General features: G+C 40.7%; 1 protein-coding gene across 1 annotated transcript in view; it reads left to right on the top strand.

Moving 5' to 3' along the window:
• Positions 1 to 8,272: 8,272 nt before the first annotated feature.
• The window catches only part of LOC148522907 (T-box transcription factor TBX10-like), a 30,185-nt gene continuing 16,033 nt past the window's right edge, over positions 8,273 to 22,424 (top strand). The window contains exon 1 of the mRNA XM_088473560.1: positions 8,273 to 8,327. Coding sequence (XP_088329686.1) covers positions 8,306 to 8,327 — 22 coding nt within the window. The 5' untranslated portion in view covers positions 8,273 to 8,305. The remainder of the gene's footprint in view (positions 8,328 to 22,424) is intronic.

Here is a 22,424-nt window from a genome sequence, read left to right as displayed (position 1 = left end):
AGCCATGGTTTCGACTAATGGCCTATCTTCGCAGTTGTTTACTTTAGGTAATGGTGCAAGAAGGATGTCCCCTATCACCTTTGCTTTATGCCTTAAGCATAGAACCTCTTGCGACCAAAATTCAGGTCAATCCTGATTCCTGATATCAAGGGTGTTTCAGTACTAGGGTCTCAATACAAAATATCTCTGTTATCTATTACTAACCAGCTCGGGGCGTAAAGTAAATAGCACTAAATCAGAGGCCTTGGCGTTCAACCTCCCTCCTCCCACACAGAAGCTTTTAGAGATCAATTTTGATTACACCTGGCAACCTAAATCTTTTAAGTATTTAGGGATTACCATTACAAAGACATATGAAGAACTATTTCAGGCTAATTATACCCCTCTATTTCAATTGATCAAAAAGGAATTGGCACTCCTATGTATTTCATGGACAGGTCGTGTTAACACATTTAAGATGAATATTCTTCCCAGGTTATTATACCTTTTCCAAACAATCCCAATTGTGGTCCCGGCTTCTTATTTTCACGAGGTTCAATCATTGTGTGGTTCCTTCGTGTGGTCTGGTAAAAAACCGAGACATCGTAGAGCCTGCTTGGCCAAGTCACTGAGTAATGGTGGTTTGGGGCTACCCATCTTTGATGGATATTTTACTGCAACACAATTGAGTCACATCTCCTCGTGGCACTCAGAGGAGAGGAGTAGGAAATGGGTATTACTTGAAAATGATTTGGTGGGCACCACTTAACTAGTTTTCTTCTATGGCTGCATCCTAATATGAGACAAGCCTCGGCTCCGGAAGTTCCCTGTGTAAGGACTGTCTTGCAAGTATGGGACAAACTAAATAAAGGTTTGTAACTGGCACCCTACCCATCCCCCATGACCCCTTTATGGCGCAATCCTCTTTTCTCACTAGAGTGCACGCACTCTTATAAGCATCCTTGGATATTGGCTGGGATAACTAGATCATGCATATTCAGGGAGACTTTGCAGCCTCCAAATTTTGCAAATTTGTGCAAAAAACATGGTATGTCTTCTAACTGCCAGTTTGCAAATTTGTAGTTTTATTCGCTCGCTCAGTAAACCCCACGAAATGTGTCAACCTACTGCATTTGAACATATATGTATTTACAACCCTGGTCGCAAGGGAACCATTTTAATCCTGTACTCATGGTTAACCCCCATCCTCTGACTTTAGGGAAGCCTTTGAGCAGACTTGGGAACAAGACCTGGGGATTAATTTACAACTACCCGGAATGGAATGAAGTGGTTTATTTCTGGGTGCTATACTGTGCTGTACGTTACCTGTCCCACCCCCATTTTTTTCTCTCTTCTCTTTTGTTTTTTTTATTTATATATATATATATATATATATATATATATATAATTTTTTTTTATTATTTTTTTTTTTGTACCCATTTTTCTTGTTAGAAATTAATAGTTGTATATTGATAGTGATGTATTCACTATATTTTTGAAAATAATATTTTGCTTGTAATTATTTGTACACAATATGTGTTGGATAATTATTATGTTGTATTTTGTATCAACTATTATAAATAAAGAGATAAAAAGAAAATACAAGATTAAACCAGTCAATTATAAACTTGTCTGACTTCTGACATTATTAGAAGATATTCTGAGAGATTCTGAGGTTAGCTACTTGAAATATGTTGTAGAAAATAGTTTGATAATACTTTTTTGCTTGGTTTCATGACGAACTGGTCAAATCAATAAGTTCTAGAGTGGATCTTTGCAGTGCCCTTCATGTCATGCACTTTGATTATGCGGAAGTAGTTTATGCTGTTACACATACATACCTGTTCTGGTGTAACTGTATACAGGTTGAGTATCCCATATCCAAATATTCCAAAATACGGAATATTTTTAGCATGACTGAGATAGTGAAAACTTTGATTTTTGATGGTTCAATGTACACAAACTTTGTTTAAGGCACAAAATTATTAAGAATAAAATATAAATTGACCTATAGGCTGTGTATAAGATGTATATGACACATAAATAAATTTCATGTATGTTCACAAACCTTGTTTGAGGCACAAAATTATTGAAAATATTGTATAAAATGACCTGCAGGCTGTGTGTATAAGGTGTATATAAAACATAAATGCATTCTGTGTGTATATTGGGGTCCCATTCCCAAGATATCTCATTATGGCATGCAAATATTCCAAAATATGGAATATTCCGATATCCAAAATACCCCTGGTCCCAAGCATTTTTGATATGGGAGTCTCAACCTGTAATATGAGCACAGTAGCACTAGATGGGAAGACAAGTATGTAGATGAGTAAAGAACTGAAGGGTTTAAAGTTAATGTTATTAGAGGTGATCTGCAGGGGCCAGTATTGGGCCCTATTTTTCTCAATCTCTTTATTAATGACCTGGTAGATGGCCTAGTAAGAGAGGAGTCTGTATTTGATGACACACTACATGATCCGGTGTACAGCGGTGCAATATATATCGTTCCATGTTGCATGTTACAGCATGGCGCCATTCGTTGCATCGTCCCATCTGCTGTGCAGCGCAGCAGATGGAACATTGCGATTAACAACCACCGTGCATGCGCAATCTGGCATACACCCTATGCAATCTGCACTGTATATTGCTCCGATCCCCATCGCAAAGGTATAAGCTACAATACATGTTATATTTAGTGTACCCAGTTTTACATTATAGAGAGTGATTGCTAAACTGGTTTTGTTTACTTACAGGAGAAAGCCGCCTTAGAAGTGATTTAATAAATGTGTATCAGTGACGTGCAGTGAGCTCAATGGCTGGGGAGGCACACATGGAGATGGGTCTGAGTGAATCAATGAAGTTTGCTTTAAACTCCGAGTGCTGGGAGCCTGTCTCACCCCCTACTCACTGTAACTCTCCCCTCACTATACTAATCTTCGGTGTCCATTGATTCTCCTGCCTGCATCACTGTGTCTTCTCTTGCTGTTTCTGACTGAGCACTGATCTCTAAACACTGCAGTGCAATTCCTTGTCACATGACACATCAAAGGTGTCCATACTCTGAGGCATGCCTCTATTAGTTCTCTTTCTGTGCAGCTTACTGCCCGTGGTGTGGCCCCACCCCTAACTCTGCAAGCAGTAGGGATGGCCATCTGCACATCTCCCATCGATGGCTATTTTAGCAGGAACCGCGATGGTATGAAAGTATTCCACTGTCTACCATCGATGGTTCGTACTATCGAATAGCCGCGCATGCGCAGAAAAGGCTTTGCTGAAAACCATCAGTGCCAGGGGAAAGTTTCCTCTGCGCATGCACAACGGCTCCATCAGCGTCTGACTGCTGTATGTGCACTTTGCCGATGCGATGCTTGCGCGTTTGTGCGTCGGCAGCACTCAGTGCAGCGGGCGGGGACCCACAGACAGGCAGCGTGCAGCGATGACTCTGAGACGGTAAATCTAGTCTAGGTTACAGCAGGACCGGGCATAGGGCAAGCAGCAAAGCCTTACTACAAGGTACGCACCCATTACCTAGTCATACTAGCTGGCAAAGCTCTCTCCTCAAGTTCTTCTCCACGTTGTTAAACCCGGCCCGTCCTGGCTGTGCAGCACATAGTATTATTACACATGATGATGTTGGTTGCTGTGGGTCAGTATGGGAGGAGGAGGAGCCAAAGAGGAGACAGGAGATTGACAGACTAGTGTTACAGTTGTCACTCATGATGAGTCTCCTCCTAGCAGGCAGGGCTGCCGCTGACCGTCCCATCCACAATAGGCAGGAAAAGTCAAGATGCAAGTACGTACATAGCCTGCTGCCTTAGCCTAGCATTGCCAAAAGAGATTATTACAGTGTTCGGGGAGAGGTGGGATAGGACGGACCTTTTGAGTTATGGCTGACAGGTTGCATGTCTGCATTTGCAGTGACAACACAGCAAGTAGTACTCAATAACTAGCGGCCAGCAGCGCTGTCAATGCATTGAAAATAAAAAACATTGCCATTGGCACCTATGCCCGATGACTGAAAACCATTGAGCTTTCAACATTGATGGTAAAACCATTGAGTGCTAGGTCCCGACCATCTATGTTTTGTAAACATCAATAGTCGATGGCCATCCCTAGCAAGCAGTGTCTGGCTATACAGAAGTGAGGCTGAGCTGTTGCTGCCTCATCTCTCGTCTCCCTGCAGTCCCAGGGAGCTCCACAAAGCTGGTGAGTGTTAACTATAAAAATGATTACAATAAACAAAGAAGATGTTTATAAGTTATAGATATCTTCTTTGTATTATTCTAATCATTTTTATATCAAATCTCAGGAGTATGAGAGGGAAGGCTCTGCCTCCCCTTACTGCAAGTCCCTGATGTGTATAAATGTTTCTGGGGGCAGTACAAAGATTTGTGCTATAACCTCCTATTGAGGACCATACAGAGGACAAAGAGTCATGGGCAAAGGTCCAATAAAACAGGAATATGGGTCCTTCTTCATATAGAAACACTAAATTAATATAAAGACCATTATAAAAAGACAGCCATATCCAATCAGACAGGGTCAATTCGAGGCCCTTTCCAGCAGAGCAGACACACAAGGACGCCACCTCATAGTGAGCGTAGTGCGGCCGATGTCGGTACCCACACCCACTGTGCACAATTTCAGTTCCTTGAAGCCCAGCCCGGGCAGCGTTGGTCTCTTCCAGGTGGCTCAGATGCGGCCTAGGCATGACACTATACACTGTGACGCAGCGGCATGACCTGACATCATAGGTCACATAGTTGCACGGCACCTACGCACAGTTATGCTGTGATTCAGTGAGTGAGTTACTGACACAGGGATCTGCTGTCCTGAGAGTGTGGTGCTGACTCCGTCTGAGGTGCTGAAAATGAAATGTATGTGTATGTATATGTGTGTGTTTATTTCCTGTGGGGGAAAATGTGTTTTTGTTTTTTTTCTCTATGGGGGCCAATGTGTGTGTGTGTGTGTGTGTGTGTTTGTTCCTGTGGAGACCAATGTGTGTGTGTGTGTGTGCGCGTTTTTATTCCTGTGGGGGGCCAATGTGTGTGTGTGTGCGCATTTTTATTCCTGTGGGGGCCAATGTGTGTGTGTGCGCGTTTTTATTCCTGTGGGGGCCAATGTGTCTGTGTGCGCGTTTTTATTCCTGTGGGGGCCAATGTGTGTGTGTGTGCGTTTTTATTCCTGTGGGGGCCAATGTGTGTTTGTGTGAGTTTTTTTGTTCCTGTGGGGTGCCAGGTTGTGTTTATATCCTGTGTGGGGCCAATGTGATGTTTTTTTACTAATAAAAATTACTCTGCAGTCAAGAAATGGCTGTCACGTATACTGTAGTTGTATGTTGAATGAATCCCATCTCAGTAATGGCTGCATATGAACCTTACTGAATTGAGCTATTGGCTGGCGTCTCAGGACAGGGTTCCCATACAAAGTACTAGCTATAGGGAAATGAGGAAGGGGATTCAAAAGTTAGGTTAGTGGAGACTGCTTTATATATTTGTAAGGTAGCAAACAGAAGGAGCGCCTATGTACTGTAGGTGGTAGAAAGCAACTTTCCTGACTTAGCATTGATCTCACACTTGAATTTCACATTGCATGAGCCATTATCATCTCATCCTCTACTGCAGAGGAGGAAGCAATCCTGGGCCTCAGAGAAAGGGTCAGATGAAGAAGCAGTGCCTGTGGGATAACTGAAGTTTGCTTTTAACTCCGAATCAGCCCTGACTGAGTTCCATCTGCATGTTCTGCTGCTGGGCTACAATCCCCTTGGAGGTAGCTAACCAATTGCACAAGAAGAGTTGTACAATAGAACAATGGGCAGCATTTCCATGGAGACCGTGGCACAAGTGCCACCAGTTTCTACACACAATCAAAGCTTACAGTGGTTGTATCTACTGCGCTGGAGGTGTATGTGAATTGCACTAATGCTACAGCTTTCTGTGATTATCTGATGTTCCCCCTTTTAATACCGGAATTGGTATGAAATACCGCCAGCCGCATGGCCGGCGGTTCGATTCCCGGCAGCGGCAGCCCGACATCAGCAGAGATCCCGGCAGCGGAAGCTCGACAGCGCTGGAAATCCAGATAGGTAAGCATTGTCTAACCTAACCTAACCCCCCTAAACCTAACCCTCCTTAGGGGTGCCTAACCCTAACCTCCCCCCCAAGTGCCTAACCCTAATCCCCCCTCTAAGTGCCTAACCCTAACCACCCCCTTCCCCGCTGCCTAAACCTAAGTCCCCCGGGGGGGTGCCTAACCCTAAGTCCCCCCCCAGGGTGCCTAACCCTAACCCTCCCTCCACCTAGCCTAACCCTCCCGGGGGGGTACCTAACCCTAAGTCCCCCCCGGGAGCCCTAAACCTAACCCTCCCCCCCCACGGCTGTCCGCTCGCGGCGCCCGGCATCACTACGATCGGGATGCCGGGCGCCGGTCTCCCGGGGTCGGGGAAATGCCGGGCTTCCACATCTAGACGCCCGGCCTTTCACCCTTGCCGGGATATGACAGTCAGGAAGCCGGCTGCCGGTATTTAGACAGTCGGTTTCCTGATTGCATACCTTAATACCATATCTACAGGGACTAGAAACTGCTTATTTGCTGCACACTGCTCTATTCCCAAGCTACAAGTAATTTAGTAATTAAATACTAAAAAAGTAAACTATAGAACAATAGAACAAAGGAGGCCTGGCCAACCTGTGGTTCTCCAGCTGTTGTATAACTACAAGTCCCAGCATGCATTACAAGTTGATCGGTGGGAGGGTATGCTGGGATTTGTCGTTTCACAACAGCTGGAGAACCACGGGTTGACCAGGCCTAGAACAAAGGGTGTTCCTCTATGTATCATATTTATGAAACTATAAATCCAGTTTATGTTCCCAGCATCACAGCATATTTTCTGGGGTAAATAAAATCATAGTATACCCATTTTATAAATAAAGATAACCGTCCATCTTTTATCACAAAAATCCATGACAGCATTTTATAGGCCCTTTTCCCCATCTTCCAGCCTCACTGCAGAGTACTGTCACTGTTAACAGAATAACAGATATATAATAAACAATGCTCAGAACGGCAATATTATATATAATAATATAATAACCATATGTGAGAACTGGGCTGTAGCAGGGCATTTATGCACACTGGAGGCCCCCAGCCAGACTAGGTGACATCATTGCGTCAGACAGAGGGGTAGTGTCGGGGGTAGTCATCCAGGTAGCAGGGCACCAGGGTGCCATCTAGGCATCCCACAAGCCAGAGAAGGGTGCCACTTGCACCTGGGTAGTGACACTGGTGGCGCACCCCTCCTTACAGCCCTATAGAAAGACTCAATTAGCGTGATAGGCCCCAATGCAATTCACATCCCAAATTATTATATACGAGAAGTCCTTGTGCCAAACATTTCCTCCAGTATAGTCAGTGACAGTATTTGCAGGCATGTTTGGAGCCTGTTCATAGACATTAGTAACTATGTCATAGGCATAAACAATTTCTGCAAACAAAGATTATTATTGCATGATAATATTAGATTTCAGCTGCCTATGCCGGTACCATTGGGTACATGGACTGGGATCCAATCATTTTTAACTGTGTTCTCTTGGTCTGTACTGTTATACAATGATATAAGAGAACAAATGCCACTGGACTTGTCACAGGAGCCAGCAATAAACCTTGGAGGGCTCGCACACAGCCCGCGGGCCTTCGGTATAAGCTATGCTATAGATGGATAAGTGCACATAGGGTTGTGATCAATAGTTCTGATGTCTGCAGCCTGCCCATCTCCTTCTCGTTGCTGCTTTCATGCCGGAAGCTGCTCTCATTAATCAGGGCTTGTCAGGAAGAGATTAATGGAGCTTGTTACAAAGTGTGACTGCAAATGGCATCCTCAAGATGGATGAGAGACTGCTAGAGGCAGAATGGGAGCACACCTGCCTGACGTGTGGTATTGCTCGCTGCTTCATGGACTCAAGGGGACTGTCCCAACATGGCTCTCTCTATCTTCCAAGTCATATATGTGCAGGTGTTGAGTGCCAGCTTTTATCACTGGGACAATAATCTCATTATAAGCAATTGATTGAGTTTAGAACGCCGCCCCGCAGAACATGATTTCTGATATTTAGAAAAGCCTTACTTGCCCTCCTGTCATTGGGATATTTTGTCACACCAGGGAGCCCATAAAGTGAGAGAAGAGGGGACACACTCAGACAGGAAGGCAAAGAGGCTCCAGAAAGAGAGATAGTAACTGACAGTGTGACCGTAGGTGAGGAGAGAGTGAGTACAGCTTAAGGTACAGAGCAAGAAAGACATTACTAAGGTATCTGCAGAGCCAGCAATGCACCATTCTCATTCAACAGGTAAGATGTATAGAAAATAATTACACTGCTTATCACACTTTTCTGTTTATCAGATGAGTTATTAATAGTTATTTATTTAAATATTTGAACCAATTAGTGCATTTTTTTTTATATTATTTTGTTAAAAAATATATTATTTTTATTTTTGTTATAAAGGACGATTTGGCCTTTTACGGATCATACTGTACCTGGTGTATTTTGTTATTTGAGTCAATCAGACCTATACTGAGCTTTCCAATGAGTTGGATCATTAAAGCCCCAGATCTTGTTGCTATTACAGTGGTTCCGAAACTCAGTCTTCAAGGCACCCTAACACGCCAAGTTTTCAGGATATCCATACTTAAGCATAGAAAACTTAATTAGTACCTCAGTCAGTTTGATTATACCATCTGTTCACAAGCATGGATATCCTTAAAACCTGAACTGTTAGGGTGCCTTGAGGACTGAGTTTTGGAACCCCTGACCTGACATACTGTATAGGAATATAGTAAACATTGGCTAATATAGATGTGGCATCTGGGTCTGTATTTTACATTGTTGGCCAACAAGCATAGTTAGAGACTGCCTGGGAATCTGTGTTGTCCTAGTAACAACATACCTACAGTAATCTAGTCTTCATTGTCTGATCCCAGTGCACCGCACACTGTATATGTACCCTGCTGAGCCAAATCTATGGGCAGCTGGATGAGTAACCACATTAAGAGGCTGACATTAATTATAGTAGCCAGTGTATTTCATGTTTTAACTGTTGAGTCCAATATGTTTTTAAGCTGATGTCTAATGTTCTTTTAATCTCAGTGATTTTATTCAAAAAAGTAAAGCTTTTAATCACTCATTAATATAGCCCAGCAATAAAAAAACAAAAACAAAAAACAACTTTTTTTTCACTGCTGGACTATATTGTATTTACGTTGCTTTTATTTTATTTTTTTTATATAATAATAATAATAATAATAATAATAATAATAATAATAATAATTCACCTGCTAATAATAACAGTCCTATAATATGGCCATTCATGTGATATAGAGACCATTGAGAAACTGCCCTCATTGCTTAAATGTATAAGATTGCCTAGAGCTACAACTCATTAAGATTGTAACCTGATGCCTTTCATACTAACCGCACATTCTGCTTGTAACCACATACATTCATTATCCGCCTGATTCTAAGGCAACAGAGTAAATCCCACTTATTGAAATACTTGATAACAATACACTTTGGGGTCTATTCAGCAATAGTGATGATGTTGCCCAGAATATTATCGGACAACATCGTCACGATTTTTTATCAACTATAAATATTTATGGCCCCTATTTAGCAGTATTTTATGCAGGAACAGCGGTTGCGGTAACACGCTTTCCCTGCGATGTTACAGAAGGTATTGTTTTCGGTTTCCGAAAACAATCTCTCTTGTTTTTGCTCCTGTGCATGCTCAATCATGCGCTCGGGGACAGTCTCCGTCCCTGCTTTGCTGTGACCGCAGACGGGTAAGTACAACTCCAGCCTGTCCAAATAGATTGACATGTGTATACAGGCTTTATATTAGTCTCTATACATGTATATTTACGTGCTTTTATATTTAAAATGTATATATACATTTTAAACATAAAAACACATAAATATGCATGTATACAGGCTAGTATAAAGCCTGTATACACATGTCAATCACTTTCGGCAGGTTTAACAGGCTCTAATAGGACTTACCTGCCAGCGGTCACCGGGAAGCAGGGACGGAGATCGGGCAGAGTTACATGATGCTGCAGGGACTTATGGGAAAATTTCCATCTGTCCCTGCGGTGTTTTGAGCAATTTAATACATATTCTTCATATAACACCATTCTGAGATGGCGTTATATAAAGTAATGATTTTTGGAGTACTTTATCACTTTTTACTATGCTGAATAGCAAAAAGCGTTAAAGCACTGTAGAGATCAATGGCTGATCCATACAGTGCGGTACTCTGCGACACGGGAAATAATGGAGAAGATAATTAAGTTATCTTCTCCATTAACCCATTGCTGATAAGGGGATTTACATAAAAAATACGGAAATCATAGTTTATGTACAAAAATCATTGATGAATAGACCCCTTACACACCTTTCAGTACAACCAGAATTGCCTGATGTACAGCAGAGGCTTGAAGGCATTAATACCAATGATCCTGGTGCCATCAACATTTCGGAGCATATAGCTTATACAGTATCGCCTTCCATTTAGCACATGCTGAGATCTAATATTGAGTGCTGGCAAAGCACACAGGTAATGCCTTATGTTTTAATGCATCCTGAGGTTTGAAATAAATCAGCAATGTTATCGGCACACAGATGGATTACACATGCTACATGGATACACTGCACACCTAAGGTTTCCATGACGTATGAATGTGAAATAACTGCAACATGTACATGTCATGTCATGTATATATGTATATCACATCTGTCCAAACTCTTACGGCTTATAAGTACCTAGACGAGAAGAAACTAAAAAGCAGACGCTTGATAATGGTAATACACTGCTCAGTCTAGTTAAAAACGTAATAACAATTAGAGAACGCACCCAAATGAGACAAACAACATTTATATACTGTAGCTCCTCTGGAAAGAGATTGGAACATGGAACCACCAAAAGGGATCAAAGTCCAGTACAATTAGGAATATTCAGGGCAATCAGAACCGTACTTACCATCTATCTCCCTATGCTGAACACCTACAGTATAACTCCAAGACAATAGATCAGCACAGATTGTAGCAACAAGTAAGTCAGTGTGCAATATAGAAGCACAGTTGAGACTGAGACATGAGATAAATATATATATATATATATATATATATATATATATATATATATATATATATATATATATATATATATATATTGCAGCAGGAACAAAATGTGCTCCTGAACTTGGTCAACTTTGTCCTTATTGTAATGACATGAAGAGTTCATTAACTGATGTAGGAAATTTATTTTCTTTTTTTTTAATCAAATCATGCATTCAGTACAAAATAAGTGGGAGATTTGGAAGCTGAGCTTTGTGAATTAGTGGAATGGATCTTGTTGAAAAAGTATATGGTATTTATTGCATATAGTTCTATAGATGCCTGACAAAAAATTAACTTAGACGCATTCAAGTGTTTTGAATTTGCTCAATTTTGATTTTGTTACCTTTTTTAGGCTTTTAATTGTTTTGATTTTTTTTCATTTATTTTATCTTTCTGCAGTTTTTTTTCTGTTTGTGCTTTTTTGTTTTGAATTCAAATAAGTGAGAACAGCGAAAATAAAACCAACCCCCCAAAAAAACTTTCAGGTAAAAAGAAAGAACTATGGAAAATAAACGCCACAAAAACAGAAAATGTAAAGTGTATAGACAATAGCCTAACTAGGGCATAATGTATAATGTGAGACCACATGCTTGTCTTGCAGCAGAAGGAATAAACTCCTGTTGTGTGCACCAAAGTAATGAGATAATTGGCTGATCGGCTGAAACTTGGCCAGTGTGTATACAAGAGCGTTAGCCGATACACTGTTTCAAACGCTCCTGCTACGGTCAGATAGGGAGATTCGGATAGCCTGTACCACAGTACACTCTTTTAATTACATTTATATAATAATGAAGCCAAACTAGAAATAAAATGTGCAAGTCTTAAAAATAATTGAATACAATAAACATTTTATATATATATATATATATATATATATATAACAATGGACAATAGCAGATCTAACAATACCCTTATATATATAACTTCTCAAAACTCATTAACTTATTGTAGTAATGACATGTATTTTTTTTTCTATTAACATAAGGGAAAAATTAAATAATGACAATTTTGACTTACAAGTATACGGATTACATAGGCACTTGCCCCATGGTATAATACCTTTGCTAAACACTGTGGCTAAATAAACATAAACAGTTCTGATTTAAACATTCTCATTTATCAAAAAAGAAAAAGTTTTTAATTTATAGATCTCATTCTGATTATCAGTAATAAATATTGGTATTTCCATAAATGCGTAAATTAATATGTAGAATTTAGCTTTAGTAGAAGTACAGTGTCCACATCCCCAGGCTCTATGTATTCTGGATTATCTATGTAGTGATCGCAGCTATATGTGTCCTCCAGAACATCAACTGCACAAAACAAACTAACCAGTAATGGGACGGGACTCACAGGTTACATCAGTGGTTCCTAAACTCTGTCCTCAAGGAACCCTAACGGTACAAGTTTTAAGGATAACCATGCTTGGGCACAGGTGACTTAATTAGTACCTCAGTGTTTTGATTTAACCATCTGTGCTCAACCATGGATATGGTATTTTCTTCAAGCAGGACAATATATCATTGCTATGTAATAATAAAAATAATAATGTAACCTGTTACTCATGACATTAGCTTGTGGCTTCTCATTTTTGTGCTGAATGTTAGCAGAGGACACTACCCAGCCTTAGAGGAAGAGGCCAGCAGTTCACTTGCAGAATATTGCCAAGTCCCGGCTATCTCTTGACATATGCTACCACTTCAATTTTTCTTTCCAAAAAGTCTTACAAATCAACAGTGCTGCTGCGGTTGCACACTTCCTCTCACATGAAATAAAATGTTTTACATCCTGGCTATCCTGAAAAGTAAAAAATCTATTAAAAGCTAAAGGTGGGTACACACGGTACGATGTGTACCCACCGATGCGACCGACGATCCCAGGGCCGACATATTGGGTGGTCCCTACACAAGGGGCGACCGCCCGATATGCTGCCCCCCCCCCCCCCCCGCATAGTGCTGCATGGGATCATCAGTCGCTTTGCCTGATCTTTTGAACATGCAGAAAGATCAGGCGAAGCGACTGATGACTCCACGGTAGAGCGCAATGCACAATGTTGTGCATGCACGCGGAACGATATTGCTGATTTATCGTTCCAAGCCATAGTATCATTAGCACTATTGTTCCTTGTGTAGGGGGCCTTAAGACTTCAAATTGCTTCAACCTCCTCCTGAGTTTGACACCCTTCACCCTTCTCCTGAGTGTGCCCCCCTTCACCCTCTTTCTGAGTTGGACGCAATTTACTTCCTCTTGAGATGGAGACCCTTCACACCCACTTTCTGAGTGGACATCCCCTTATTGCCCTGCACTGGCAAGCATAGTGACATCCCTCATTGTGATATCCCTGATAGTAATAACTAGCGACCCACCCCGGCTTCGCACTTGAGCAATGTTGAATTTACGGCGATAGTCTTTTTTTTTTATTGAGTTCTTATAAGATTGCCTTGTAGACAACATTAGTCACTTTTCCTCCTGACGTCAACACAACGTCAAAACTATGGGGTCTATTTACTAAGCAGTGTTAGGAGAAGTGAAAAGTGAAGAGTGAAAAGTGATAAGGTGCCAGCCAATCAGCTCCCAACTGTAATTTTTCAAACACAGCCTGTGAGATGACAGTTGGGAGCTGATTGGCTGATACCTTATCACTTTTCACTCTTCACTTTTCACTTCTCCTAACACTGCTTAGTAAATAGACCCCATAGTTTTGACGTGACATGCAAAAGGGCCACGTAAGCGCCACGTTGTCCATGAGCAAAACAGTCTCCACTTAGGTCAACTCCAGCAACGTGTGTCTGTCTGTCCCTGTGCTTTATTTATTGTCATGCCAAAGCAGACTCTTACCAGGAATTAGACTTGAAACTAATGAATTGTTGTTTCACATAAATGAAATAGGAATGGAAAAAAAAAAGGGAAAAACTGACATTTTGTATCAGTAAATAGGGCTTACATCAAAGCACCTACATGTTATTTGGGCAATGTAACATTGGTTTCTGTATGTATGCAATCTGACACCAGTTTAAAAAAATATTCAGTACAAATGTAGTCAATTAGATTTTTGTAGTTAATTATTCACATTACCCTCATCCAATCCACAGGCATGGTGTCACTCACAGATAGAACACTCAGATCTCATTATATTCACACAAACTCTCCTCGGTCCCTTACTAACATCATTTTCCTCTAACCCCGTGCACTCTCCTACGTTCCCCAGTCCCACCACTGCACTCCGTATCCCATAATAAAGAGCCAGGTGACCAAGCTAGAAATTATTATTTACCTCTAATTGTTTCACATCTTTTCATTTTAGTCACATAAATAGCAGAAATGAGTTTCAGTTCTGCCCCCACAGTCCCACTCAGTCAGTCATCATATTCTCAAAGCTAATTCCCCTCCCAGCTACTAAAGCATGCTGCAGCATTTGTGGAACTACAAACCCCAGCCAGGTTTGCACAAAGGAGGAATGGGGTAGTGAGGTAATGAAGAAGAATGAGGGCTTGGGAGAAGAGGACTGGAGATAGAAGGGGCAGGACAAACGCTGATCACTGTACAGCACTGGTGGCTGGTCCTGGGGGAAGAGCCAACCATGAAGCACAATGACGTTGCTGGCTCCCTTCAGGCCAAGATGGCCCTGATAAACCGAGGCCACTTAGACAAGACCTCCAGGTCTCCGCTAGTTGCTATTTTTTCTTCTTTTATTGATCTTTCTATTTGAATTATGAACAACATTAGTTTTGGTTTTATGTACTGTGTATCACATTTCCTATATTGATTGCACTACGCAGACTGTGGGAAGGAGGGCATCAGACTTATTATACTGGGTTGGAGTAGCTTCGGCAGCAATCGGACTCTATGGGTCCTAGGCAAGGCCAAAGGTCAACTGGCCTTCTGTAGTCAAACCAAGCAACATGTTCAGCTTGTCTGTGGCCAGCTTTAGCATAGAAGAAGCCTGGCATACGTATTACTTTTCTCTGATATTTGTGAAATGTTATGGCTTCTTATGGTTTATAAGTTAGAGAGGGAGCTATGGGGCCGAGTTGTGCAGAAGCATCACTATATGTAACACAATAATAAAATAGTGACAACATAGAACAAACCACCACCTCACCCCCAAATACAAATGATCATTCCTATGATCTCTGGACATGGATTATAACGATGAGTTTAATGCAGTATTCTCCACACCTATATAAATAAACACACATAACAAAGGAGAAGTAAATATTATATGGTAAATTGTACTATTAGGATTACAACTATCAACATTCACTTATCCAACCAATTTATCTGAACTATTCCAACAAATGGTTAATTTGATGTATTTTATGTATTTAAGTAAATGTACATTGACTTGGTAGTTTCATATACCATAGACAATGGTTTGTAAAACAATATACTGTGGCAAAGAAAGGGACTTACCACATGTGTTTGGTGGAGACTCTGTTGTCAGGGTGGTTCTCCATTCAGGCAGGTCATACAGAACAGCTGGGTGAGTCAGCTCTATATAGGAAAGGAGTGAGCTGTCAGATTCAGGGAAAAGTAAACATGAGTTTTAACACCAACCAATCAGAAAAGAGCTGAGTGTAAACTTAGGCTTTATAAAAGGTGCTGTTTTCCTTTGAGCAGACAAGCTGACCAATCTAATTAGGGGATGACCTCTGTTAGATTAGTGAAGGGGTTTTCCACATGAAAAGAACAGTAAAAATAATGGCAATAAATGAAGAAAATAAATAAATACACACACACACACACATATATATATAAAAAAACAAATGTTATTTATTTTCTTTTTTATCCTTTTATTGATCTTTATGTAATCATTAGTCTTGGTTTTATGTACTGTGTATCTTATTTCCTATTTTTATCTTACATTTTTGTAACTTCTCTGATATACCAATTGTTGTATCTCTCAATCATATTTTATTGGTTATTGCATGGCCCATGTATCATTCTTATTTATTCCATCCTGAATAAAAATAAGTTTATTTAAAAAAAGTTCAAAAATAATTACTGAAATTTAGAAGTGATATGTGACACAAGTTGACTCACTTGACCTTGACCTTTATTAAATTAAGTAGTAATGAGTGTTTTCTCATTTAATTTTATGGTTTGAAGTAAAAGTTGGGTAGCAGATTCTAGATTTCCCCCCCAATTACGTAAATCTGTTCTATCCTTTAATAGAGGAGGAAATAGCAAATTATTGCAGCCTATGTTATATTGTGCTATTACAGGAACGTCTTATGTATTTTCTATAATATTTAGCGGTTTATGGTTATTCCCTGAATAAAATGGTGGTGTTATAAAATATAGACAGTTAAAAGGTCGACAATGTCTAGATCACAGGTTCTCAAACTCAGTCCTCAGGTCCCCAAACAGTGCATGTTTTCCAGGTCTCCTCACAGAATCATAAGTGAAATAATTATCTCCATCTTTGGATCTTATAATGTAAATTTGCCTGTACACCTGCTGGGTGTCCTGAAAAACGTGACCTGTGTGGGGTCCTGAGGACCGAGTTTCCCACCAGCAATCTTATGTCGGGTACAGCGACTGGACCCGGTGGGGGAGCCGACATCGTCAAGTGCAATACAGACTTGCAGATGACGGCGGGGGCCATGCTGCATTTATTATAACAACAATAAAAGGTGAACAATCACCATAGTAACTACACACTGATATATAAACAAACCAGACTATGGTAATATACCATTAGTATAAAATGATAATAAAAAAATGATATATATATATATATATATATATATATTTATAAACTTGCAATATAGGCAGCACTTCCACAGATAAATAAATTATAGAAACACGCTTTGAATATGCAACGTTTCAGATGTTTACTTCATCTTTCGTCAAGGCATACATGTGGAAGTGCTGCCCATATTGCAAGTTTGTGGATGGTGTTGTGGCCCTGTGTCAGGCACCTTGGGAAATTGCACCCTGGACATTTTACATGTACAGTCAGGTGCATAAATATTGGGACATTGACAGAATTTTCATATTTTGGCCTCTATTCACCACCACAATGGCTTTGAAATGAAATAAACAAGATGTGCTTTAACTGCAGACTTTCAGATTTAATTTGAGAGTAATTACATCCAAATCAGGTGAACGGTGCAGGAATTACAACGGTTTCTATATGTGCCTCCCACTTTTTAAGGGGCCAAAAGTAATGGGACAAACTAAACAATCCTAAATCTAACTTTCACTTTTTAATACTTTGTTGCAAATCCTTTGCAGGCAATTACAGCCTGAAGTCTGGAACGCATAGACATCACCAGACGCTGGGTTTCATCCCTGGGGATGCTCTGCCAGGCCTCTACTGCAAATGTCTTCAGTTCCTGCTTGTTCTTGGGGCATTTTCCCTTCAGTTTTGTCTTCATAAAGTGAAATGCATGCTCAATCGGATTCAGGTCAGGGGATTGACTTGTCCATTGCATAACATTCCACTTTTTAGCCTTAAAAAACTCTTTGGTTGCTTTTGCAGTATGCTTCGGGTCATTGTCCATCTGCAATGTGAAGCGCCGTCCAATGAGTTCTGAAGCATTTGAGTGAATATGAGCATATAATATTGCCCGAAACACTTCAGAATTCATTCTACTGCTTTTGTCAGCAGTCACATCATCAATAAATACAAGGGAACCAGTTCCATTGGCAGCCATACATGCCCAAGCCATGACACTACCACCACCATGCTTCACTGATGAGGTGGTATGTTTTGGATCATGAGCAGTTCCTTTCCTTCTCCATACTCTTCTCTTCCCATCACTCTGGTACAAGTTGATCTTTGTCTCATCTGTCCATAGGATGTTGTTCCAGAACTGTAATGGCTTTTTTAGATGTTGTTTGGCAAACTCTAATCTGGTCTTCCTGTTTTTGTGGCTCACCAATGGTTTACATCTTGTGGTGAACCCTCTATATTCACTCTTGTGAAGTCTTCTCTTGATTGTTGACTTTGACACATATACACCTACCTCCTGGAGAGTGTTCTTGATTTGGCCAACAGGGAAATAATTCTTCTGTCATCCACCACAGTTGTTTTCCGTGGTCTTCCGGGTCTTTTGGTGTTGCTGTGCTCTCCCGTACGTTCTTTCTTTTTAAGAATGTTCCAAACAGTTGATTTGGCCGCACCTAATGTTTTTGCTATCTCTCTGATGGGTTTGTTTTGACTTTTCAGCCTAATGATGGCTTGCTTCACTGGCAGTGACAGCTCTTTGGATCTCATATTGAGAGTCGACAGCAACTGATTCCAAATGCAAATGTCACACCTAGAATCAACTCCAGACCTTTTACCTGCTTAATTAATAATGAAATAACGAGGGAATAGCCCACATCTGTCCATGAAATAGCTTTTGAGTTGATAGTCCCCTTACTTTTGGCCCCTTAAAAAGTGGGAGGCACATATAGAAACCATTGTAATTCCTACAACGTTCACCTGATTTGGATGTAATTACCCTCAAATTAAATCTGAAAGTCTGCAGTTAAAGCACATCTTGTTTGTTTCATTTCAAAGCCATTGTGGTGGTGAATAGAGGCCAAAATATGAAAATTCTGTCAATGTCCCAATATTTATGCACCTGACTGCATATGGAGTACCGATCAACAATTTGTGTGTATATATATATATATATATATATATATATATATACTATTTTTTACTAGTCTCCGAGTGCCGCCTGAATATTGTCTGCATATACAGAGTGTATAGACCGGCGCACTGGTTATAGTCTTTATAAGTGTGTTGCACTGCTTGTGCTATAGGTGTGTTTCTAAACAAAGTACAGTCCATATGATGTTGGCACATAAGACACTTTTAGTCCCTCTGGTGGAGGTGGCAGCAGTCTTCCCAGGTTCCTGAGCGGCGATCAGGATAGATAGGATCTGAAAGTGGAATTGGGAAAAAGCATGCGCCTAATTGTGTAGTATTTAAAAACAGTGATGTACGTGCTCAAAATAAAATGTGCGTACCAAATAATAAATCTTTAAAGCTTATCTGTGATGTCTTTACTGGGGTTCCATATGGTGGGGTGTGTATGGTCCTCCAACAAATCAGGAAAACCTTGATAGGAAAGGCTCAACCAGAGCCGGATAGAACACAAATATAGTGTAGTATTTTTGTTTAAATATAGCACATATAATTAAGTATATATTGCGTACCAGACGGATACTTGGACATCTGCATGTAATACTCTGATATTCCTCTAGGATCCCATGGACACCCTCATGGTCTGCGCAATGTTGGATAAGGTTTTAGCCTCAAATAAGCAAAAAATGACCCTTATCACAGGTGTGCTTTTCCACAGAAAGGGGGGTTTTAATCACATTTACAGGGATACAGAGTAAACAGGGGTTAACACAACATAAGTAATAGGAAAAAATAAAAATGCTTATCGGCAATAAATTCAGCAGAGTGGAGAGATGCTGGAGCAAGGTCCCAACGCGTTTCGTCTATTCAGACTTCCTCAGGGGTATTTTGAGCACGTACATCACTGTTTTTAAATACTACACTATTAGGCGCATGCTTTTTCCCAATTCCACTTTCAGAACATATATATATATATATATATATGTACATATATATATATATATATATACACACATATATATATATATATAGTTATACATACACATATGTGCCCCCAGTCAGTGCCTGCCCCTGATGCAGCTAATGCTAGTACCTTGATGCAGCTAATGCTGCTGTTGAAAATGCAGCCTGGTCCGGTCTCCATTGCTGGGCGACGGGCGTTGTGTCGGGCGGCTATTATGGGTTATATGGAGGCAGAGGCTCCGCAAAGGCCCATGGGAGGAGTGGCCATGGCTGGACATGCGCGGCATGCCCTACCGCGGCCATCTTGCTGTCTCCTCCTGTAGCCTAGCCAGAATGAGCTTCTGTGCAGAAGCTCATTCTGACTTGGCTCAAGCTGCGTTGCCCGATTGGAGCTGAGCTCCGATCGCGGCAGCGGCAGGTGAGGGGCAGCTGCCGCCGGCAGGGGGAGCGGTTGAAAAGCATCACGCGATAGGGGGGCAGTGGCAGGTGGGGGGGGGGCTGGGTAGCTGCAGAGCCCTGGATGCCCCATAGGCATCCAGTCGCCCCTAGGCATTTGCTTAGAATGTCTATGCCTAGGACCGGCTCTGCCTGTCGACATATTGTCTGCCTAACATCTGGTGTCTATCTAGTCATTGTCAACCTTTTAACTGTCTATCTATAGTCCATATACCAAATAAAATAATGGATTCCATTAAAACTTTGCAGTCATCTTTCATAAGATTCCGTGGTAGGACTCACGCTGTGACACTGTAGAATGGGAGTGTGAGAAGGAGGCCCAATCAGAAGCCACAGTCATTGCTGCCCCACAGTGTTGGGGCCATCACTAAGATTCTAAGCAGGACCACATCTGTGTGTAGTATGTATGTTCTTCCTGTGCTTGTGTGTTTCTTCCTGTAGTGTAAACACATACTAGTGGATTAATTGATTTCTGACTAATATGGATCCTAGGGTTTGTTTGTGGGGCAGAGAATTTATATTGTAATGGGGCAGGGACTGATATGAATGATTATTACATATTATTTGTACAACACTGTGTATTGTGGTGGCACTATATCCACAATACTAACATATACAATCATAGACCATATGGCTTCTGATTGGTCCTTCCGCTCAGAACTCCCCATCACAACCATTTGCAAGTAGCATAATTAACTGTTTGGAGACTTAGGTGGTAGTGAACTGTTAACATGGATTGATGGTTTGATTCATAATTGCACATATGATGATAAATAGTTTCAGTATGGCCTTCAGTAAAGCAGTGGGATCCATTTATATCAATTTACTAATATGAAAAACAGTATTATTGTATCCCAGTCTGCCATACAGTAACTACAGATTCAGGGAATGCGATCTCCTACAAAACCAATCTACAGTATGTCGTTCCTTTTCTAACCCCTTTTCCAGGAATGAGAGATGAAGGTATTCATTCGAGTTGATTCAGCGTCCCCTGTTTTGGTTTTGATTGTGTACCCAAGACCACTGTTGTGTTTTAATGTTGATTGGCAAAACTAGACTGGTGTTTTGTTTTTCTATTTCACTTTATTAAGTTATTTCCTATTTGTGGCAACACAATTTGTCGCTCTGTTCACTACGTATAATCTTTTCCTATCTATTCCCTCCTTTCCTGAATGACAATGATCCTTTGTGATATTTATAAAGGACGGCAGATGAAACGGGAGAGCCTGATAGTGTAGGAAATAAGGTGCTCCCTAAAATAAGTACTCTTAACAAAATAAGGTGAATGCATAACAAAAAGAAATACAGAACAGCTTATATGATAATAATATAGATTGCTATGGTCCCCTGTGTCCTTTAACGCCTTCGCTGCTGTTTATATTTTGGGACTTTTAAGGCTGGTCACATTCCAACACCTAAAACCATATTTCTTTTCTGCCATACCCACACAGATGACTTTGAATAGTCAGAAAATACTAGTAGATTGCTTAGTCCTTCTGACGGCAAATAAAAGCTTGGATTTCCTTCACCTAAACATGTTCATCTATTTGGAATTGGGCACATAATAAGGGTGGTCTTGTGAGCTGAATTAGTAGGTAATATATTATTTGAGCTTATTGCTGTAATAAAAAATAAGCATTTCATAAAGTGAAAATCAGCTTCATCATGAGGAGACCCCCACCCGCTATTTGATTTCTGTTCCTGATACTTTGCTCCACATACTACATTAATGCTAGAACATGGCTGGTTACTGGCGTCCACTTTCTGCTTCTGTCATGGTATCAGCTACATCTTGGATCTCATGCTCATACATACCGCCATCACGCAGGCAGCCTTTGCTCTCCCTTCATTTGCTTTGTTCTAGTATTCTTTTTTTTTTCTACATTGCTCCGAATTGTTCTAGTAATATGGAACGGTAAGCACGCACATAAGCCGTATATAGAATTCAACACTTGCTAAGTCATTGTCAAGATGCAGGTGAACAAAAAGATGAGCACTTTACACTACAGAAATGCGCAAACATTGGACAAGATGAAAAATACACTGAAGCGCAATAGTTTCACTGCAGTCCATGGTTTCTTTACTTACTATGGGCTCTGCTCCCTTGCACTGAATGACTCGGTTGACCAGGAGTATCAGTAAAACAAACTTTACTCCTGTTCGGTTTTACATGAGGTGTTTCTAGAGTGATAACTATTGGGGCACCCAAGCTATCACAAGTAGAGGTAAGAAAGGTTTCATCCCTTTAGTTGCACTATGCTAACATT

The sequence above is a fragment of the Taudactylus pleione genome, unplaced genomic scaffold, assembly GCF_031769625.1.
Source record: "Taudactylus pleione unplaced genomic scaffold, aTauple2 ptg000136l, whole genome shotgun sequence".
NCBI classification, from domain to species: Eukaryota; Metazoa; Chordata; class Amphibia; order Anura; family Myobatrachidae; genus Taudactylus; species Taudactylus pleione.
This window is presented reverse-complemented; position numbering and strand designations above follow the sequence as displayed.